The 24,053-nt window shown below is 45.8% G+C and overlaps 1 protein-coding gene across 1 annotated transcript; it reads right to left on the reverse strand.

Annotated features, from left to right (window-relative positions):
- Positions 1 to 19,857: 19,857 nt before the first annotated feature.
- LOC123181420 (E3 SUMO-protein ligase MMS21) lies at positions 19,858 to 22,724 on the reverse strand. The gene is made up of 7 exons (XM_044593682.1): positions 22,581 to 22,724; positions 22,408 to 22,479; positions 22,212 to 22,322; positions 22,016 to 22,126; positions 21,663 to 21,802; positions 20,308 to 20,390; positions 19,858 to 20,228 (listed from the first exon to the last, which is right to left on the reverse strand). Exons 1-7 carry the CDS (start codon positions 22,650 to 22,652, stop codon positions 20,053 to 20,055), a joined length of 765 nt encoding a protein of 254 aa, XP_044449617.1. The 5' UTR covers positions 22,653 to 22,724; the 3' UTR covers positions 19,858 to 20,052.
- Positions 22,725 to 24,053: the final 1,329 nt, after the last annotated feature.

Below are 24,053 nucleotides of genomic sequence, written 5' to 3' on the forward strand. Positions count from 1 at the left end.
GAACATATCATTCGGTCTATTGTGCCATTTATAAAGACCGATAGTGACCTATTATTGCAGTCAAAGTTCTCCCCATTGCTTTATCAAAATTTCATATCTAATTGGGTAGCTTTGCTTGTTTCTTACTTGGCTTGCACTTGGTGTCAGTTGAGACATGTGTATTCTAACTAATTTCGTTTCAGAAATTTAAAGCCAAGGTCAAATTCTTTTGAAGAATCCGATGCTAATATAATATCTTATCCAAATAGATCGGAGATAGGGTGTAAAACACAATGCATAGCCGAATGGGAAGATTCTAAATCTGAATCATTCGTTTGCTCAACTCCAAAGCCGTTTGCACATCAAGATCGGCTAGAAAATAAGAAGTATACCTTCAATTCAAGCATGTGTGATCAAATATTTGATTTGTTGCTGAAAAATAATTACATTAGAGTTCTTGATCACCATGTGAAGCCATCAATCCAAGGACAAATGTATTGCAAGTTCCATGATTCGTCCAAGCATAATTTTGAGGATTGTAACATGTTTCGTCAAATACTTAAATCGACCATTGATAAAGGACGATTAAAATTTGTTGAAACACCAAGGGATGACCAGTCTATTCTAATTGGTCCTAATGGAAAAAGGTTTTTGAATCGGCTGCTTCAAGACGATTCCTTTAAAGATGAGAAGGTAAAAACTACAGGTGATGGGATCAAGCTTTCAATTAAAAAGTTGTTCAAGAGCACAATGAAAATATTCTTGAAGGCATGAGTTCTATCGAAGATACAATGAAGACGCCAAGGACTGGGGGGCAACAAGAAAATCCAAAGATCGATGCAAGTCAAGACAAAGGAGATAAAGGCTGCAATAACCAGAAGTGCAAGAAATCCAAGGTCACTTTTGCATAATTATTAGATAAGTATCAAAAGAAGAGTGAAGAGAAAAGTGCTTATCGGCCAACTAATGAAAAAGCATCAAGATCACCACCTAGGCGCAAACCCGAGGATTGGTATTGGCAAAATGAGAATTCTAATGCGGTATATTCATATCAATATTTTGTGCCGCCAATGCCAATGCCATGGATACCTTCCTATGATCATGTAAATCCATATCCATCGTGGGACAAGTATGATACAAGGGCGCATTCTTCATCTTATTTTAGGCCATCTCACAAACATTATGCAGCAGCTCCAAAAAGATCAACATTTGAACAATCACATGTCAAAGACCATTTCAATCGTAAAGAATCGGTCCGGAGCTCAAGGAGCAAGAAAGAGGCGGTCAAACAAATGTATCGTGTTAAAAAAGAAGGCCGTAAGAGTGCTACTTCAAATTTGATCTCAAATGAGAAGGAGCCGATTAAAGTATTGACATTGGCTACTAATGGCAATGAGGCAAGTCAATCAAGTACCAAATCTGAAGAGAAGAAGTTGAGAGTGCACATGGTAAAACAAGAATTGCTATTGCTTCAAACAAAATCACAGCCAGGGTACCCACTCGGCTTATCATATTGGCAAAAGAAGAAATTACAAAAATTAGTGCACAAGAAGTTGAAGAAAGGAATATGGCATGGGTTCTCAAAGGAAGTATTCAAAATAAGAATTATGTGCAAGCTTCCTTTACAAGGAGTGCGGCAAATGTGAAGAAGGAAAAGAGTGAAAATATGAAGGACCAAGCCGAAGGTTTCAACATCTTCGATCCATACATTATCCATTTTCTTCAACAATGTCGTTGATGCCTATGCCATGGAATTTCTAATCAGGTATGATTGGTTACCCTCAATGTGCTTATTTTAAACCATGGATGCAATATAATTTCTTACATCATGAAAGGGTATTACTAAATCATCATATGTTTGATTAGATTTACTTTTGTTGCTAATCCAAATGGCTGATATATACTTATCGTCCTAAGCACATAAAATGGCCGATGGAGTGTTGACATCGGTCCTTAGGAAAAGTATCATGCAAGTTATTTTTCGGCACACAAGTTTGCCGAAAAACATGGGGGCATGTGTTGACACCAGATTTTGGCACGACGAAGAACTTAATTAAGATGGCCTCAAATGGAGAAGTGCTCAAAGTGAGAAAGTTCCGTATCGTCAAAAGGAATTTTTTTGATATTTGGGCCATAGTCATCCGGTCTCATCTCTAAGGCCGAAGTTGTGTTCGAAGTACTCAGATTTTGTATTCAGAACACTATTCGGCTGATTACGCCCTCAAGATGGCCTCATATGGGAATAGTTTCTACATGGATTATCTTTGCCTCGTCGAAGCGATCGATTTTTATATAAAAAAAGTCTAAATCGGAGTTCGTATGCAAAAGTTGGAGCCAAAACTATGTGCTGCATAAGTCTGCCCCGGAAGTTTCGTGCAAAACTTCCGGAAAGGTTCCGGGGTAAACAGAAACTTTGCACACGGTGCGCCCGGAAGACTGGAATTTTAACATTATTTGCAGATTTGCGGAGCCGATTTCGACATCAAAATGACCTCGGATGAAAAGGTGATAAACTAAGGAATTTTTCTCCATTGCAAGATCTACAACTTTGCTTTTGGAACCATCGCTATCCGAAGCCATATGCGACCTGCAGGAGCTGTGCAAGAGGGCTACTTGATATAATTTTAGCCCGAAAGTTCCGGGCTGACCGAAAGTTCCGGCCCTCGTGGTCCGAGTTAGGTTATTTTTTTGATGTTTTGGACGAGATTTGAGTCCTTTTCTTGTACGGAAAGTCCAGCCGCCTCATATATATGTAAGAGGTGACGGCCGATTGAATAACAACACACAATCGAATAAATCTATCTACACCTTTTACCTTTACTTTTCCTTCTCCCTTGTTCTTCTTCTTCCTCATTCTTCGTTCGTTCTTCTTGTTGCAGGGTGGCGAACCTCGGGGCCCTATGGACGATCAGGTCGACCTAGGGCAACCCTTAGCCGCCGCGCGCCCTGACGGGGTCCCTCCCGGACGTGTGCGGTTTTGGGTCCTGAAAAGCACCCGCTTTCGGACGGGTCTTCTTCGACGCGAGCTGCGGTGCATCACCCTCAGCGTTGAAGGTATACGGTGACGTGTTCATGTGCGAACAGTTTCAGTGTTGCAGATCTATATAGTGTGATGGAATTATGTAGCTGTGACCAATATCATTTTGCTGTTCATGACGCAACCTGCAATGCTTATCAATAGTGGTAGCACATTGTATAATCTTCAGTTTCTCCCCTGTGTAAAAGCGTGATCGCTTGAGATTTGAAGGGCAGGCATCGCACCCGAACAAACAAATGGCCCCTGTGAGATTCTCTTGCAAATGGTCCTGATGCGTAAAAGAGAAACCCAACCATGGGTGCAATTCCGGCAGGGCCACATGGCATTTCTGAAACCATCTTTTGCTAATCTGGAAATCGATGGGGCGTGTCTTTTCTTCGGACCGAGACAGGTAACAGGTTTGCTTAGTTGCTTTCCATTATCTGGTAAGCCAATAAGAGCAACTCCAACACAGGGACCCAAATGAACATATATTTTGTTCGTTTTTTGTCTATTTGGATCTCATGTCTGCTTGACGGGCATGGGGCGGACATGACGAGCATCCAACGCCAAAACACAAAAGAGGACAATCACCGCGTCCGGTTTCTGCCGCGCCGGCACGCACTCCCGCCATTCGCCGCTCCACCCCGGCTTCCCCCTTCCCTGCCCTGCTTCTCGCTGCGAGCGCGCACCAGGACAGCCTGCGGGACGTCGCAGAGTAGCGTCTCCTACATCTGCTGCGGCACGAAGCTCTGCAGCTCCCGCACGACTCGCCGGCGGAGCCCAGGCTGCTCGTCCCACCATGCGCCGCCGCCGACGAGATCTGCAGTTCCCCGGCTCTTCCCGGCGCCGCGCCGCCCGCGTGCAGTTCCCCGGCCCCGTTGGCTCGGCTCAGAACAGGAGGCGGCAACGAAGATCTCCCCGTTGTCCTGGACCACGGCGTGGGATGCAGCTTGTGCCACTGAGCGCGGCGGCAAGCCTTGAGGACGGCGGAGGAGGCGGGAAGGAGGACTGGATGGGGATGGCGGCGGCCTGCGCCTGTGAGCGGGACGACGGAGAAGGCGGGGAAGGAGGATTGGGTGGGGATGCCAGCTCGTGCACGCTCACTACTAAGTGGGACCAAGGGCGGACACGAGCAGATGACAATGGTCGAGCAGAGCGTCCGCTTCGTACCCATTTCTTCTTAGATTTGAGTCAAGTTTGGGTCAGGGACGGACAGCATGCGGACACGGGCGTCCGTTTGGATCGCCCCGTTGGGCCAAGTTTTGTGTTCGAATAATCCAAACGGATAAAATGGATCGCCCCATTGAAGTTGCTCTAATGGCTGCGTCTCCGTGAACATGAGAATAAACCACGTGTATTTCTTCTTCTTTTTTCTGGAGAAATAAACCATTTGTATGGTGATTAGATGCAGAGCAACAATGTCTACATCCACATTAGTTGATCCCAGAAGCATGCACTTTTTCCATTTGGCCTACTTGGAGCTAATCTAGGATGCAAGATTGGTTACTTGCTTGCAAGTCAAAAAGTGAATATGATTGCCAATCTCAAAGAAAAACGACGACGAAGGTCAAAGCCGAATGATGAGGGGATAGCAAGGAAATCCTATCTTATCTTTGCGTAAGATAGTCGAGATGACACACGGGGCGAGCGATCGTGGGCCGACCCAACTCTACAATCACACAAGCTGTTTTTAATATGGTTTCTCCCAAAATTACTAATTAAAAAGTACTCGTTGCAAAGAATTTTTTCAGGTCGCGACAGGTGATGTACATGCAGCATGCCACTTGTCACAACTTGGGATTTTTTTTCGTAGATCCGTTTATTTAAAATGTTTTATCTTTTAAACTGTGCGTCCAAATCTTAAATCATTTTCACCATTGAATTTCTCACGTCGAGATCTTCAAAACTAGATCCCATATTGATAGGTTTTTGACGAACTTTTTTTTCACGAAAAAAACCGGGCGAAAAAACCGAACCGGGAGCATGGGTTTTTCCCTTTCCGAAAGAGGCACGTCCGTGCCTTTCGCGAAATCACACCCGTACCTCTCGTGGAAGCAAAACCGTGACTCCCGTGGAAGGAAAAAAACAGAAAACATTTTTTTTTTCGTTTCCGAGAAGCACGGCCATGACTCTCGCGAAAGCAAAACCGTACCTCTCGCAGAAGCAAAACCGTGACCCTCGTGAAAGAAAGAAAGAAAAATAGAAAATGCATATTTTCTTTCCCTTTCTGAGAGGCACGACCACGACTCTCGCGAAAGCACAACCGTGCCTCTCACGGAAGCAAAACCGTGACTCTTGTGAAAAAATAAAACAGAAAACACGTTTTGTTTTTCCCTTTCCGAAAGGCACGGCGGTGACTCTCGCGAAAGCACAACCGTGCCTCTCGCGGAAACAAAACCGTGACTCTCGTGAAAGAAAAAAAACAGAAAACGGGTTTTGTTTTTCCCTTTCCGAGAGGCACGGCCGTGACTCTTGCGAAAGCACAACCGTGCCTCTCGCGGAAGCAAAACCGTGACTCTCGTGAAAGAAACAAAACAGAAAACGCATTTTTTTCGTTTCCTAAAGGCACGGCCGTGACTCTCGCTAAAGCACAACCGTGCCTCTAGTGGAAAAAAATCATGACTTTCGCGAAAGAAAAAAAAAATAAAACGCGTTTTTTGGGTGCAAAAAAATCAAATTTTTTTGATCGAAAAGCTAAGGAAGACCAGGAGAAAACCAAAACGTCGAAAAAAAACCCAAAAAAATGTTTAAAAAGCCAAAAACGCATGCGGAAAAACAAAAAAAAATCCGAAGGAAGCATCCAGAGAGCGACACATGGCGAATGGCTGAGAGCGCGCCAAGTGGCGCTGATCGTTGCGAGGCTCCCGAAGGAGCGCTCGTTAGCTAGTTGCTACCGGTTTCTCCAGTTTGTTCCAGGTTATTTCGTCTGTTTTTAATTTGCTACTACCACACCTATTTCCCTCCTTATTTTTTGTTTTTTGTTCTTTTTCATTTATTTGGATTTTTGCTTTTCACTTTGCTATATTATTTTCTCTTCTCCTGATTACATTTTATGTAAAATAAATATAAATATTTTATTATGTCTCCCTTTCTTCGTTTTCCCTTTTTCTCTGTATTTTTAGTTTATTATTTTGAATTTATGAACAATTGTTTTTTGTACGTGAGTTATCTCTAAAATACATGTCAAATATTTTTCAAATACACTGTGGGAAGTGCCGCCCCTTTTATGCAGCGAGGACTTCCATTGACTAGCACAGACTACATACACGTGCTCTCTAAGGCTGGCCATAGTGGGGATAACATAACCTGTAACATGCATTTAGGACTAGCAAACATGCTTACGTGGCACATAATTAAAGAGGAAATAGAGTGTTAGAGTAACATAGGTAGATACCATATCATGTTAAATGCTATGCTATTTTGTATCATGCATGGCAATAAATATGATCATCTATGATACTACTTTATGTTACTATGTATTATGGAGGTAGTATCATACACTAGTATCATATGCATGATAGTAGTATATGTTACTCCCCACTATGACCAGCCTAAAGCCGTGCTAGATAGCCACTCATCACACCACACGACTCTCAAAACCTAATCTGTGGTGGATCTCAGGGGACAAACCAAAGTCAAAGCGCTTGATCCTTTGCCAAAGAGCAAGTCTCTCTCTCTCTCTCTCTCTCTCTCTCTCATATCTGGAAAACTAAGTACATGGTGTAGAGAGAAAGAAATAGAATATCGTGTCGTGAATAATACAGTGTGAACATTTTTCAACACTTGGTGAGCACTTTTTAAATACTTTATAAATATTTATCCAATACACAAGGAATATTTTCAACTTAAGACAAACATTTTACAAAGTGCGCATTTTTACAATGCATATTTTTTTTCTAAAAAAATAACACAACTAACAAAAGAATTCACACATTTTCAAAAAATTTCATACAATTTCAATATTTCTTGCACATATTAAAAAGTGTTCATGCAATTGTAAAAAATCACAAATATTAGGAAGATATTTATTTAATTTCAAAAAATGTTAACACATTTTCAATTAAATGTTCACTTAACTGAAAACATATTTGAATTGAAGAACATATTCGTGTGTCTTTGGAAACACAACAAATAAGAGTTTAAAACGAAGCAAACCCCAAAAGCGAGAAAACCATCACTGGAAAACAATGCTTGGTAACTCACAAAAAGAAAAGTTGCGGTCCAACTAAAATCACTAACAAGCAACTTGGTGAAACCTATATGACAAGGTAAGGAAGAGCAACAAGCTGCCTAGCAAACACAAATGCAAACTAGAGGAACGGGAAACAGAGCCAAGGCCTCAGGCTCACCCTATTCTCCTTTGATCCTTCCATGAACGGAAGAACCTCAATCACCAAGGGTTCATCTATAGGTGACCACCGGACATTTACAATTTTTCACCCTTTTTGTTCTATTCGTGTGTGCCAGATGGTTGAAATCTTTTAGGATCACAAAGTACCACCGACCACAAGTCTTACCCGACAAGGACACAATGATGTATTTAGTAGAAAAAAAAGAAAGCAATTGCTTTGCCGCCAAAATTGATGAGGCAATCTAGAAATTTATTTTTCTCCACATGGTACTAAGAGCATCTCTAGCAGACCCCCTATCTTCAAATTCAAATATGTATCTCATACTCCCTCCATTCCAGAATGTAGTGCTTCCTCTATCCCCCTGCTTCAACTTTGACCGTAAATTTAACTACCAAGACCGATTGTGGCGGGAGCAAAAATTATATCAGTGAATTCGTATTCGAAAGAAGTTTTCAATTATATATTTTTTTCTCCCGCCGCAGTTGGTCTCGTTGGTTAAATTTATGGTCAAAGTTGGACCTCGGGAAGCGCGGACGCACTATATTTTGGAATGGAGGGAGTATCTCATAATGTTAGTTTTTAGGGGATTAAATTTTTCTTTATCTAGCAAATTTCCTAAAACTTAACCCATCAATAAATTTCGTTTGCCAATTCATCCAACTATCTGGACATATTAATTAAAATTTGATATTTCAACTACCCACAATTCAAATACATATCAAATCAAATGTTCTTAAATTTAACCATTCAGATTCAAACATAGCATACGATCCAAATTAACGAAGAATCCAGGTAATCATGATGAAAGCTCACAAATCAAGTGTTATGAAGTCGCCAATGTTGCTCAATATAAGATCTTCATTTAGTTGGTTGTGACCTGGTCAGCTTTCGATCCTTCGGTGTGCTTGGAGGAATGCTTCAATCCTATTCGCGTTATAGTCCGGCTCCACCTGGAAACCTATGATGTAGCTCTGTCTATTTCCGAACGGTAGCCGAGGACAACAGTGGCGTTGTCTAGCAGGCTACTGAGGCGGTTCCTGGGCGTGGATGCGACGAATGCGACCGAGATGTAGGGGCGACAACAGGCTGGCAGCGGTGGTCTACTTCGCCAGTTCCGAAGTTGTTGACCGTCTAGAGGTTGCGCTTGACCTTCCTATGCCATCTCCAAGGTCAGGCGGATCAATTCCACGTGAAAACGGATCACAACAGCAACAAGGCAGAGCTACACACACCGGCCTCATGGGCGGCGAGAATGTCAATTCTAGCGATGACGAGTGAGGAGAAGGTGAGAGAGAGTGTGGTGGGGATGCGGGACAGTGTCGCGGAACATGTCTGCCATGGGGTGGGGGTGGGGAGGTGCAACAGCGGCGACACCGACGAGAGGGTCGGCGTCGAGACGAAGTCAGGTGACCGCCTAACTGTCATGGGAAGCCGTTTTTTTCGACTAATACTACTCCCTCCGTCTAGGTGTGTAAGTCACCTTACGAAAATCAGATATTCCCAAAACTTGTAGGCGCAATGCATTAAATTCCGTCCTCGTTCCCCTCACTGCCTCGTTTATCAGCGAGCAATTTTTTGGCTAAACCACGCAGGGGCGGAAGTTAATGCGGGAGAGAAGGAGCGACCTATGCATGCAGAGAAGGAACACGTTGATTAGGGGAGGGATTGGCCCCAGTTTGCATGCACGGGAATGGACCTGCATGGGTTGTCCGAAACGGCAGCCCTATTAATGAGGGATTCATTGCTAATCTCCGTTTGGTTTAGGAGGAAAAAAGTGGCGCAGTGATTGGAAGAATTCCCGGTCCGATTCTTTGGCCTCTTCCAATCGGCGGCCACCTAGGTCGCGCTGCTTCACCTTAGATGACTTATACACCTAGACGAAGGGAGTATGTTGGATTGACGCATTTTACCAGATGTAAAGTTACAATTTTGATGGACTATTGGTTCAAGGGATATGCTAGATTGGCCTTAATCCCTCAAATCGGAAAAATTCCTCCAAATATAACTCTTGGGGGATATGGTAGAGATGATCTAATAGAAGTAGTATTTATAATTCTGAATTTCAATTAATATCTATAATTTAATTACAATTCAATTACTAAAATTTAGAGAAGTATTTAATGACCTCATGTTGCACAAGGATAGCTACATGATTTTTATTTTTTATTGATAATGGCTAGCTACATGAATTTGCTTGAATACCCACCTCTAAAACCTTGCTGCAAGCCGCCACTTGTTGATCTTGACAAGCTGCTTGGGGGTCCTCTAAGTTTCCAACGTTTCCATACAATCCTATGCTTTGTACTTACCGTGTACACGCGCTAGTATACCTCCGTAAAGGGCAGGTGAACAAAGGTGTACGTGAACAGTGTGCATAGCTAGGCCGCACATTGTTTTCAGCGGAGGTGAAATCTCATGAACGAATTGATGACGCCAAAGAGTTGGATAGAAGGCCATTTTGTGAGAATGGCGTTGCAAAGACCGAGCTCGATGGAGCTCGTTTTTTTTTTTGTAAAAAAATAAATCAAAATATATTTATTTATCTTTAAAAAACGTCTACCAATACATATGCATATTCTGCAAGTATGTATTAAATTTCATGAACTAATATGGTTATTTGCATACTACACAAAAAAGACAAATATCTGGCCCATATACAAGAAAAAGACCTTTTTGTGAAGGAAGAAAAGGACCATTTTAATATGTGTATTTTCTTTTTCTGTACATCATGTATGAATATATATGTTCATAAAACTTTGTACATGTATACTTCTTCAGATTTTTTTAGGTGTGGAAAAAGTATTTATGCTGAAAAATTATTAAAAAAAATGATCAATGGTGCTCGGCCTCTGCAGGCATTTTTCGGCCAAATGTACAAAAAAGACAAAAAGCCCTGTTTGTTTGGGCTTTTGCTTCTATTTTTACTTTTTTTTTTCATTTTGATCAAAAAGCCATAATAACTTCTAAATAGGTGCTTTTGGAATTTTTGTAGCTGGCTTTTAGCCAAAGTGGACAAGCTGCAAAAGCAAAAGCAAAAGCAAACCAAACAAACAGGGCTTTAGGCGGTCCAATTCAATCCGGTCCGTGCATTTGACCAAGGGACGATGATTCGACGTAGGAGTAGATGCTTGGACATGTACGTGCGACGCCGTTGCATTTCTCTTGCTAGAGTCTCGTCCACACTGATTGCGGCTACAGTAGATCGTATCCTTTGTGTGGTCGGAACTGCTTGTACTGCGATCATCGCACGGTCGTGTAATCGAGAAAGGGATGCCGTCTTTCACCACGAGTTGCAATGATGCCCACGCAAAAAGAAGGTTACTACTACAAAGGGTGCGTCCCGTGTGCGTCAAAAAAGGATGCGCCTCGTACCACTTGCTGTCCGTCACATGGGGACAGACCAAGCATTTCTTTCTTTCTTTCTTCCTAAAAAACGGGCGAGAAAAGACAGGTTCTGTATGTCGCAAGCGCGTACTGCTTCCCTCGTCACCCTGCTGTGAGTCTCGGAAATGTTGCGCCAAGCAGAATCTTGACCAAAAATGTAAAAACGAACGATGTGACATGTGCTGCAGGTGACAAAGCCAAAAGCCTGTTGGACAAAGAAAAAGAAGAACTACTCGTGAATTGTGTATACAGAATCTTCTTCATCTGGAGTCGCCTTAGAGGAATCAGCTAATTTCTGGAGACAGTGGGATTAAGGTAGGCAACGCTTGAAAGAGCGACACTAGAGGAGCGAGCTTAATTTCGACAAGCTTAATAATTTTACTATAGGTAGACAGGCGTCGCTTTCAAACGCGACCGTGCGATGGTAGACACGGACAAGCCGGCTCGCCCGCGGTGCTAGCTAGATAAACGCGCCCAAATGAGCCACAAGTGTGCTGTCGTGTCGCTCAACAAAGGCTGGATCATCAGGATGTAGAGATGGAAAATGTATGCTTTGTAGTCTTGTGGGTGATGTGTTTTCGCTGTTCAGCCATGTTATCATGAGATTCAGGGGCAACTTAAGGCGTCAAGATCAGTACGATGATCGTGAACTTCTACGAGTCCATACAATGCAAATATTTTTGTCCTCGCATTACCAAGAGGTGAATGCCCGACCTAATGATTTCGGTTTGGCAAAAGGCTGCATGTCCCGTCCTTTTAAGCTTTAGCAATCAACTGGTGCGCGTCTACGCGACTACGCCCAGGATATATGGAAGCTACCTTTCATTTGTATCCCCGTTTTTCCAAAGCAACATAATACTACACTCAAAAATGTTGTGTTGGCTTATTGCTGGACTAGTGTTATCATCTTCATGTACTGTGTTGAGCGAGCGCCAGAATTACTAACGTTTGGTTAGGCATTGGAGATGTTCGACGCCATTTTGGCGGATTTTTGTTATGAAATATAAAAAAAATGGTGTCAATATGTATGTGCAAGAATGAATATGACCAAGAATAATATGTTGATATTCATCGGAGAGGGTCATCAAGACCACGGAGCAGTGATTATTTATGTCCACACATACTTGATCTAAACAATCTGATTACCTAGCACCTAGTTTGTACGTAGGCATGCAAAGAGTTATGCATGGCACATCTCACGTACAAGTTATGATTACGATGGAAATCCTATGCGTGCATGTAGCTAGCTCGTTGAACGTGACGAGTTAGTTGGCTTTACTATCCACGAAAGCTGATCAGGCCAGGTCCCTACGTGTCAGCCGTGACTGTGTCCGTGTGTAGGTCTAGCTGCTGCAATGCACGCACAGGGGATAAGCTTCAGAGGAGATAATGCATCCTTATCTTGTCATCTCTCCATGAGATCAGGAGCGCCGGTTCAACAACTCTGGAGCGAGACTTATCCCTTCTGGCCACACACTGCACCGTAGACGTGCTGCGACCACGACGACGACGCCCGCCCGCCGGCAAGCCCGGCGGAGCCTTCTTCCATGCGCGCTGCCGCACACTCCATCAACCCAAGCAAGCACACGCACGCGACGCCAAGACTCAAGACTAACCGTGCACATTGATTCATCTCTCTATTCTTCTTTAATCTTCTTCGTCATGCAGATCGAAGATTCAAAGATCGACAGCCAAGCGAGCACTCGGCCAAGAAAGAGGCGGCACCCAGGAGAGCGTGCGCCCATGGTGGCAGCCGACGGCGCCCTCGCACAAGCAGGCCACATGTCCGGCGGCAATGCCCCAGCCGGCCGGGGACGACGCTGATCGTGTCTGCGAGGCTAGGAAGTTGCGCCGCCGGTGGTGGCGCACACCTGGCCATTTTGTGTTATGTCCAAGTCGTATGGTGCTCTTCTTTTTCTGCCCATATGATACGTATGTTTCTTTTCTCTCTTGATGCCCAGGCGCCATGAAGACCCACACACGAGGACTCGAACGGGGCGAACACACCCGGCCGTCAGGCCGTCCACACACGCGCCGCCGCAGGGCTGCGCACGGGGAGGCGCACACAGATGGGCTGGCCGCCAGGCCGCCCTCATGCACGCGGCTGCCGGCGGCGGGCTACACACCGGAGAGGGGCACAGCCACACACGCGGCCATCAGGCTGCTCACGCGCACACACGCACGCGTAGACGCCGCCGCCCTGCACATCCACGCACTGCCAGAGAGGGGAGAACCCACGCACACAAACATCCAGCACGCGCACCTCCAACATCCATCCATTCACCAGCGCCCACATCCATCCACCACACATCTACGCGGCCACGCAGCCGGCAGAAGACCAGATCGCATCGACGGGCCAACGCAGCCGGACAAGAACACTCGCGCCAGCGACATGGACACCAAGCTCACGTTCCCGAAGGGTGAGATTTTGATCTAATACATCTATTTTCTTCTGTCTCCTTCCCTCCAGCATGCATGCGCTACGCGGAGAGTAGGTGCCAGTCACTGGAGACGACACTCGTGTGATCCCGTCGCCGCCGCCGGAGATGACTGCACCGAAACAGCAAACTGCACCGACACTGCTGGAGATCGTCTACACCAAGCCTTTCATGTTCAGGTGTCATGTTCTTGGCTGGAGATGACTCGGGAGCTGCCGGAGCTCGCCAACGACGCAGCCCAATCGCTAGCCCTGACGCTGTTCTAACATGGCAGTCTACAGGTCCCCGGCGAACAGGTTACGATGCACAGGACAGGTCACCGGTACACAGGTCCATGGCGTTCCAATCGCGGTGCACAGGTTTGGTGTCTTGCTTCCCGGATGAGACGGCGGGGCAGAGCCGGAGCTCGGTGATGACGCGGCCCGAGACTCGCTTCCCCTTGATGGCGTACAGATCTTTGGTCAAACCAAAGTTTGCAACGACACAGTACAAGACCGGTCCCTCCTTTGAGAGGTGCACCTACCGTGGCGAACAGGTCCATGGCGTTCCGATCGCGGTGCACAGGTTTGGTTTCTTGCTTCCTGGATGTGACGGCGGGGCGGAGCCGGAGCTTGGTGATGACGCGGCCTGGGACTCGCTTCCCCCTTCACGGTGTACAGATCTTTGGTCAAACCAAAGTTTGCAGCGACATAATACAAGACCGGTCCCTCCTTCGAGAGGTGCACCTACCGTGGCGAACAGGTCCATGGCGTTCCGATCGCGGTGCACAGGTTTGGTGTCTTGCTTCCTGGATGTGACGGCAGGGCGGAGCCGGAGCTCGGTGATGACGCGGCCCGGGACTCGCTTCCCCCTTCACGGCGTACAGATCTTTGGTCAAACTAAAGATTGCAGCGACACAGTACAAGACCGGTCACTCCTTCGAGAGGTGCACCTACCATGGAGAACAGGTCCTTGGCGTACAGGTCCACGGCGTTGCCGGCGTACAGGTCACCCTTTGACCTAGCACCAGCCCAAGGCGACGCGGCATCTACAACGCTACCTTTGTCTTGGCGGACTGCCAAATACTTGGCATCTAGCAAAGACGAGGCGCCAACCACCCCAGCCACGCCATTGTGAGCGTGCGTCAGTTTTTACACTGATGCCGGTCTCCCGAAACCATCACTCCCGCAAGGTGTACCCCCTTGCACACCCCGATGAAGTAACCTGCCATCGAGAAGTCTAAGCCGAGCACGGCCCATGCCACCCCGACAACAAATACTCCAACGCCGCCAAGACCGACGAGGCACGACGGTCTGAGGTCTACATCGACGAGCTCGCATTGTCGTCATCTTCAAGCAATGCCTCCACGCGACGACACTCGAATCTACTCCGACTTCTACATCAACACACTCCTCAAACCCTGTCCAAGCTCCGACGAGGCGAAGCCACTTCACCGACATGTCTTCTTCCGATAAAGCTATCCATATCTTGCCGGGCACCGACGAGGCGAAGGCAAGACACACCGTGTCTGACACCGACGAGGCGGACACCACCAGGCCGGGCACCGACAAGGCGAAGGCCGACCATCTGTCTGAGCTGACGAGGCCAGACATCTTCATCATCGGACATCGACAAGCCGGAGGAATGTGACTAAGCATTGCCGGAGCGACGGACGTACTGCTCCACTCTTCTATTCCACCACATCATCACCATCATCTACACCGAGCACTTGGAGAAGACGAGACTTGAAGACGACGACCATTGTAGCAGCTTAATCGGAGGTGGTCCGTGGCTCCGGCTCGCGGACGTAATTAATCGGGAGCCTTCCGAGGCCCCGTGAACCAGAACTTCACAATCGCCCAAGTCTTATCGGTCGAGCTAGCAGGCCATTGAGCGCTTATGTAAAGGGATCATGTAATTTATTTCTCCGATGAGAGATTAATAAAATACAAGTTTCCCTAATTTTATTTGTGTACTTAGTACACTGGCACGCCCGCATGTTTATTTCCCCTGGCGCGTAGAGAGATAATAACATGACAACCATCGTTGTTTTTATTATTTTTCGTGTCAAACAGGAGAATGTGCAAAAAATGATATTACTATGGTTAACCTCGTTACCGGACAGCTGTCCATGGCTAACCCAAACAGACAGCCAAATGTGCAAACTAAAAGGCATTTTCCGGACATAGCGGGACACCCAAACCACTCCACACGAACTACTCCTATAGGATAAAGATCAGGCCCCGACTTGCTAGCTGCTCTCGCGGGATCCTTCCCCTGATGCCTTTTAATGTACATGGGGGCTGGTGTGCCGTGTCATGCTGCGATTGACAGGGTATGGCGGAGGCAATGCATGCAAATGTGCAATCACGCAGCGGCCGCCCCTCGCTGGACCATGCTAACCTAGGCGTGGCCTTGGCTAGTCTCCCAAGCAAAGCACCGATGAAGACCGGGCCTGCGGGAACACGAAAGGGGTCGCCCGAATTTTTCCCGAAGAAGCCGGGGGGCGCGCTGCACACGCAGCTAGCTAGCCTGCTGCGAGTGGCCAGCAGATCTTGCCAGGCAGAGGCATGGAGTAGTGAGTGGACGAGTGACCACATCACGAACACAAAAGCGATGAGATGGACGAGGTTCTAGGACCCCGCTCCCTGAGACTGATGCAATGCAGAGGTAAAAAGATGCGCGTCCACTAGTTGCCTATGCATGCATGGTTGAGTTTCTACTGCATGGCATGCACATATGTTTGATCCGATGATGCACGTTCAGGACATCTTCGGATATTAGTCTGTACTGGTGAAATAAATCGCTTGCACCAGGGCTCTCTGTCGGTCGAATGGATTTCGTACTAATCTGCAATATCCTACTCCTTAGATTTCCTTTTTCTTCTGAAACCTGTTTGGTTTGTAGGAAACTTTCGAGAAAAGTTCAATGGTCTTGCATGAAGTTTCAGGGAAAATTTCCATGAGTTCCAATGACAACAAGGGCGTACACTTTGTCTTTCAGGATATTCCATATATCACATATTCATATGTTCTTAATTCCAGTAGGATTCAGTATACCAAGACATCATGCATATTCTTCCCGTCTATCCAAAACCGTGACCAAATAGTAAGACCTAATACCACTCCAATGAGTACAATGGTGCCTCATGGATAGTCACTTCTAGTCATTTCGTCAATGCATTAGGAGCACACGAATCTGAGTCAAACAAATACCGATTACTACAACTGGCAAACACACTATCTATCTGAAGAATCACAGGATGACACATCGGCTAGCTAGCTAGGCTATCCAGTATCCAGATGAAACGAAAATGGAACTTTGCAATCTAGCACCTTCTCTCCTATTTAGCACTACTCTAAAAGGGTGCGAGGCAAGATTATTAAGTGAGTGCTCTAGCCAATCAGATAGGGAACCTAATCTAGCTTAGCTAGTATTCTGGACGCTGAACACACACTACGGAGATGCATGTCAGCTTGGGGCTTTTTTTCTTTTTTGAGCTGAACATTTTGTCCCGTAGCATCTTGCTTTCACTTTCTCTCGATTGGCCAACCCCCTACACTTTCCCGGCATACAAGGAACATACATGAAATAGTAATCGCCTAGCAGCGTTAACACCTATCTTTCCCTAATAAAACTATGCAGTCGTATCGATCGGAGCTAGCAAAATTGTTTCATGGAAAGACGTTCGTGTACTTCGCCCGGTTTCATGGTATTGCTCTTCTGTGGTACCACACTTCGAGCCGTATTGGCAGCAAATAAGGCCCTGTTTGGTTCCAAATAAGTCATCAATTTATAAGTCGAAAAGTGCAAAAAATGACTTATTTTGTCAAACAAACCTAACTTATAAGTCACCCTAACTTATAAGTCATAAGTTGCTCCACCCCAACTTAAAACTTATAAGTCACCCCCTTTTACATGGGTCCCACCACCTTTACATAAAAAAACAAGATGGGAATGTGTGCCCATGTGACTTATAAGTCAGGTGACAACCAAACAGGCATGACTTATAAGTCACTAGTTTTAAGTCACCTGACTTATAAGTCAGGTGACTTATTGGAACCAAACAGGTCCTAACTGGAACACAAATGTATGGTTTGTACTAGTTTTGTGTGCCATGGGTTTTCACTCTTGAGTGATATGTTTGTGATCACGAGAGCCATCAGGGGAATCTTAAGGCTTCGAGGTGGCCAATACGATGATTGTGAAATTTCCGTCCATACAATGCAAATGCCTATCGTGGCGCTAGTGTAGGTGAATGCTCGACCTGATGATTTTGATCCCCTGTTTGGCAAAAGGCTGCGTGTCCACTCCTTGTTGCCCTTTAGCAATCAAATGGTGCGCACCTAGACCTCCTCGCTTTGGCAAAGCAAATCGACAGGAGTCAGGAAGCACCATCAAGGCATCAAGCATGTACATGATCCATGGCTAGCTGGTGTGGCCCACGTCGATCAGTAACGGCTCATTGGCTTATTGCTAGTACGGGACAGTGCTTAATAACTAAGCCAAACAAGCAACCATTGTTCAAACTCCGAAGCTAGCATTTCCCGGACATGGCGGGACACCCAAACCACTCCACAGTCCACACCAACTAGTAAGTAGCACGGGGAGGGACCTACTGTACGGGTCTGCTAGCACGTCAGGACCGAGATAAGCTTCTGCATGAGTTTCAGTAACAACAACGGCATTCATGCATGCGCCTAGTCTTTCCGAATATTCACGTGTTTTCCTAGCTATGATGCAGTCAAATAACATAAATTATCAAATCCTCAATCTTTTAAAGTTTTTGTAGGGATCAACATACCATGCATGCATGGTATTCTCCTTGATTTGAACTCCTGCAAACCCAAAAACCTTATATTATTTGTTTAGTAGCAATTTTAACATTTGTTTAGTAATGCCCAATGACAGACGCTTTAGTCATTTCATTGACGCATTAAGAGGACATGATTCTGGATCCAACCCAACAAGTACCGATTACTACAACAGCCAAACGCACTACTATCTAGCTGTTGGACTGCAGAATGACACATTAGCTAGCTATACATAGCTAGGCTGTCCAGACAAAATGAAAATGAAACTTTGCAATCTAGTAGAATGGAAATATTGTATATTTAACGGAGGCGTGAGGCACGATCAAACAAGCGAGTGCTCTAGGCAATCAGATAGGGACCTAGCTACCCGTTTTGGATGCCGAACACTATGGAAATGTCAGCTTGGGCCTTTTCATTTTTCAGCTGAAACCATTTGTCCCGTAGCATCTTGCTTTCACTTTCTCCGTATTGGCCTACCCCCTACACTTTCCCGGCTTATACGCAACAGCATGAGGCAGCGTATAGATCGATTCTTGCTGTTTGAGTGCAGCAGATCAACACACCGTGATGGAAACATCTATCTGTAACGGTAACCAATATTTGTTTGCTGTTCATGATGCAATCAGCCATACCCATCAACAGGAGTAGCACACATGATCTTCAGTTTCATTCCGTTGTAAAAGCGTGATTGATTGAGATTTGAGGGCCGCGTATCGCACCCGACCAAATGGCGTCCGCGAGATTCAGTTGCAAATGGTCCTGCATATATAAAGACGGGGTGCAATTCCGGCAGGGCCACATGGCATTTCTGAAACCAGCTTTTGCTCATGTGGAAACGACGGGACGTGTCTTTGGTTCGGACCCAGACATGTAACAGGTTTGCTTTGCATCATCTGGTAATGACCAATAATGGCTGCGTCAAAAAAGAGTATATATATGACTAGATGCAACAATGTCTACATCCACATTTGTTAATCCAAGATGCATCCAACCTTTCCGTTTTCCTATTTCGGGATAATAAAGGGTAGCTGGAGCATATATGCAAATGCAAGTATGCAACCTCTCTGTTTTCCTATAGGCGCGCAGCTTTTTCTTTTGAGGTGATCCTATAGTATATGCAGCCAATACAAGATGCAAGTTTGGTCACTTGATTGGAAGCTTTTTTGGAAGTTGGCTACTGATTTCACACTACGTATGAATGATGGTCAGTCCTGCCTCCATTACCCAGATTTGGGATGGAACTCTGACAAATAAAATCAGATCCTCAGTTATTTTGGGGATCCTTTAGAATATTTGGAAACGAAGAAACGCCAAGGTTTTTCAGAATGAAACCTAAGGAATCCACATCATCGCTCGATCTACTGCTTACGATCCCCCCCCCCCCCCCCCCCCCCCCCCCCCCATTGTAACTATGATCTCTTATTTGTAATGGTTACAATGTTTTCATAATATATGGTTCAGGCAGGCGTAAGCCCGCCATTGACGTGTTTTTTTTTTAAAAAAAACAAGTATGATGGCAGAAGGAGCACGGCCCTTTAGAAGCCCCGAAGGGAAGAGATAACAAGCCCCTAATAAGGAAGGGCCGAAATGAAGAAGGAACCAAAAGCAAGGTCCATACGGCCCAGCAGGGAAATAGTGTCTTCCATTTTATTTTCGTCGACTTGTGTGACCAGGGATCCTCCTGTCTGTTCACTTTGCCTCTTCGTTCGCGCTGATGAGACCTCTCATGCCTATGACCTCGATCCCTTTGCTTCACCAGGGATGGATCTCTTCTCTTCTTTTATATGTCACAATCCGTGGTGCAACGAATGCATGACTATGGACAGCAGCTCAACTTTCCACTACTTTCCTATTTCCAAATCATTTGTGAATGGAGAAGAACAAAGAGTAACTTCGCCAATCAATCAAAAACAACAATCAGACGAGCGAACGAACACATCAATCCCGCGATCCCCACAGAACACACCCGACGCCATGGAAATGTGGAACCCGTGTGCTCACAGGTGTGACCTGAACAAAGTACCAAACCTACCATCATCCTACATAATACCGAGCATCCAACAAGGTTCATCTCTCTAGACGCCTAATCACTCGTCCTCGTCATCGTCCATCAGGTCCTCTGCCTCGTCCTCCCCTTGGTCCGAGATATCCTCTACCTCCGTGGTGTTCGGAGCGGACGGCCTCGACGAGCGTAGCTCCTCGATTTCCATACGCAGGAAGGTGTCGCAGAAGATCCTCGCCACTTGTAGCACCGCCGGGCAGCCTGGTTTTGAACAGATGAACTGGAGTAAGGGGACCTCGTGAAAGGAGAGAGCAAGGGTGCTGAGAGCAACTGCGCATACCTGCAACGGGGCAATTCGGAGCTTTGCTCCTCCGGATGTGGCTCATTATTGGATCCTTGTCATATATGTGCCTGCAATCCATGCTGCAGAGGGAAAGGAAACATCACCATGTTAGTATTTGGAACTGGAGATTTGAAGATATGTTGGCTGCGTGTGATTTCTAGCGTTTTGCATATTTCGTCCATTGGTAAAAAAAAACTTAATTGAGCAAATAAATCAAAATCAACAGCTAGTTGTTTGATACTAGATAGCAATGCTGGTTGTTCGATTCACAGGTGCAGACTAGTTCTACTGAAGCAAAGCATGTGTTAACAGAAGGAGCAAGGTTTTCTTATGACACACGCATCCTCCTACACAATAGGGAAACGATTCCATTTGGAATTGAACAGCCATAGATATTTTGGCGATCTGCATTTTCTACCAATTTTTGTATACTTCGTCCAGTGGTGAAACCCCTTACTGATCAAATAGGAAAAAAGGACAGACCCAGTGCATAGAAGCTCCCACACAAGGTGGGGTCTGGGGAGGGATTATAGGAACCTAGTCTTACCCCTGCAAAGTGCAATGCAGAGAGGCTGGTTCGAACCCAGGACCTCTTGGCACAAGTGGGGAGGACTTCACCACTGCGCCAGGCCTGCCCTCCCTTACTGATCAAATAGATCAAAATTAATAGTTAATGGTTTGATCGATGCCAATTCCAGTTGCTTGATTCACAGTTGCGAACTAATTCTACTGACACACAGGATTAAGAACAAGCGTTTCTTATAGCATGTGGATCCTACACAGTGGGGCTACAAACCCATTTGGAATTGAGCATCCGCAGATATTTGGCTGTGTGCATTTACTAGCATCTTTTGCATATTCTTTCCACTGGCGAAACCCCTTGCTTGAGCAAATAAATCAAAATTAATAGTTAGTGGTTTGATTTGATACCAATGCCAGTTGTTCGATTCGCAGTTGTGAAGTAATTCTATTGACATGCAGGATTAAGAGCAAGCTTATCTTACAGCATGCGGATCCTACACGATGAGGAAGCAAATTCTGACAATTTTCTATAGTATGCATGTAAAAAACAAGGACAACCAAATCTGGTGCTTTCAATGAGACTGAAAGGGTTAAGAGGCAAATACTAACAGGAGTAGAATGGCACTATGAGCTATTGCATTGTGCCTACAAACTTTGCTCATTTTCAGTGTGAAAACAAAACTTCGATCAGTTTTTATCTGGTGGGAACACGATAAGAAATGGGTGCTCATTGAACAAACATTTACAGTAACGATTATGGCTCAAGCATGCTCACAGACAACACAAATTTCATAAGAGTATGAAAACAAAACCAGGCACCGACTGCTTACCAGCGAACTGGATTTTCCAACTCAATGATAGGCTTCAAGGTTAATGGGCAATGCATATTTAGGATGCTGTTCTGGGTGCTGGTCATAACAAGTTCCTCTTGTTCGTCACCAGGCATCGGTTGACCTGCATGGTGAACCTCCTGCAGAGACAGAGCACAAACACACAAAAGGTCAGGCACTTCGAAATCACACACAAACAGACACATTCTTCGCCATAGGTCTCCCAAAGGAAGTTAAACAACTTTCGTGCGCATCTTTGGTGAAGGACCTCGCTTAGCAAATGCATCTACAGCACACAATTGCAGATTATCTTCAGAACAATCAGAAATAAGAGGCTTCTCTGAGGCACATACCCAAACAGCCTGTTTGAACTGCCGTATGAGCTGATCCTTGTGTCCCGACGATCGCGAGGCCCCCTTGACCTTCTCAACCTCCCACTCGATGAGCTTTCTGAAATCAGTCGCCTTCCCAAACCAACAGAGTGCAGAGAGTTAGCCCAAATTTGCCCCCAATTCGAACGCCCCCACACACAAGCGCCACGGCCCGCACCTGGTCAGACGGCTGGTACGCCACGGGCACCTTCTTCACCGCCTCGGCGAGGTACGCGCAGTCCTCGTACGAGGCCACCAGCTCCTGCACCGCGTCCTCCAGCTGCTTCACCTGCAGAAATCCACGCGGTTCGGGGGCGTTAGGGGGTTCCAGGGGAGGCGGGGGATTTGGGGGCTAATGGGGAGCGGTGGCGTGCCTTGTCGGGCTTGCCGGCCCTCTCGTACTCCACGGCGAGGGACTTCATGGAGCTGAGCGCCTTGCGCATGTCCTGCGGATTTGGGGAATTTTGGGAGGGGTTAGGGTTTTGCTGGATGAAATCGGAGGTGGGATTGGTGGGGGAGAGAGGGAGGGGGGCAAAGGGGTTCTTACCAGGACGAGGGTTTGGGCCTCCGCCGAGGTAGCGTCGGCCGCGTTGGCGAGCTTCGTGGCCGCCGACGACATCTCCGGCGAACTTCCGCGGTTCCTCCTTTTTTTCTCCGCGAGGGAATGGAGGGAAACTGGACTGGCGGAGATGTGGACTATAGCTTGTATACGAAGCCCAGGAGAATTTCTAAGTGGGCTAGAGAGTATGCCAGCCCAGTACAGGCCTTGAGGGCATTATTTTTCTTATGAGGCCACTAGGCCAGCCCAAAGTGCTCAAAACAAAAATACTAGGCCAGCCCAAATTGGCCTTCATATTATTGATATTCTCTGCACGAATTCTTGGCAGCCTATGGAAACTTTCAACTTAATCACTCAACCAGGCATTTTGTAATAATTATCTTGTAACCTCATTTTGATTCCTGTTGTTAGTCCGGTAGCAAGCAACAACGGAGGAGCTGGGTTGGAAAAATAACTCAGATACCCACGAGTTTAAAAATTACTCAGAAAATCGGCTTGACATCTAAAAAAACTTGATAGTACTCACACACTAAAGAGCCTGGTCGAGTTTAAAAGGTTTTTACTTTGCGCGAACCATTCTACAAGTTGTGTTACGGAGTACTCGTTAGGTTCGTGTAGCTCATAATATAGGTTGAATTGGCAGTGTTAGATCTTTCATGTTTCATCAAAAAATTATAACAATGTACATTTGGTTGCGCTATAGTATGGATAATAATATTGCAATAATGTTAAACCTACAAAGTATTTCAAACGTTTTATTTAACTTCTCATACTATACCCCCCCCCCCCCCCTCAATTCAACTGAGGGTGAGCCCCTTCATCCTCCTATTACCAATCATAATCTCCCACATCAACTTCTTTTGTAAAATAAAATTAAGTAACCTTTTGTAGATGTAGCATTACTCATAATATTGTATAGATAATAAGTTGTACTATATATATCAAGCTTGGCAAGGCAACTCGGTCCTTTATCGAATCAGCCAGCCCATCCTTTGAACTCGTTAACTTGAAGAATCAAGTCAAGCTGGCTCATTCACTTACGGAACTCTTTCCTCCTTCATCCCTTCCTAGTCACGAGTGACTCCCACACAAGGGTGTCCACGCCTCCCGTTGGTGTCGCCGCTGATTTGTGTCGTCTCCGATGGCCTTAGGGCCATGGGGACTCGATGGCAGTGGCGGAGCTTGCAGCAAAAGATTGGGCAGGCCCAACTGCTGGAGATTGCTATGGGCTATAATAATAGAGGAAATTCTACAAAACTAGGCGGATCATGACCCATGTAGCCTTGTTGTAGCTTCGCCAATACGTTGTGGATCTCGGTCCTTGCCGTCATGAGGACTCCTACTTCATTTTAGATTATTTTTTAGCTTGTTTAGAGTTCATGTCCTGCTTAAGAAGGGGCGGCGACAACTTTTTGAAGATGGAATATTATTCTCCCTGCCTAGGCTCCGGCTCAGTGGTGC

The sequence above is a fragment of the Triticum aestivum genome, chromosome 1A (genome assembly GCF_018294505.1).
Source record: "Triticum aestivum cultivar Chinese Spring chromosome 1A, IWGSC CS RefSeq v2.1, whole genome shotgun sequence".
Classification (NCBI taxonomy): Eukaryota; Viridiplantae; Streptophyta; class Magnoliopsida; order Poales; family Poaceae; genus Triticum; species Triticum aestivum.

Excerpts from the sequence above, each read along its gene's own strand:
- LOC123181420 (XM_044593682.1), bottom strand. The coding sequence starts at position 22,652 with ATGTCGTCGGCGGCCACGAAGCTCGCCAACGCGGCCGACGCTACCTCG. Across the intron at positions 22,127-22,211 it reads CGTACCAGCCGTCTGACCAG|GCGACTGATTTCAGAAAGCT; the intron begins GTGCGGGCCGTG and ends TGGTTTGGGAAG. Across the intron at positions 21,803-22,015 it reads AGTTCAAACAGGCTGTTTGG|GAGGTTCACCATGCAGGTCA; the intron begins GTATGTGCCTCA and ends CTGTCTCTGCAG.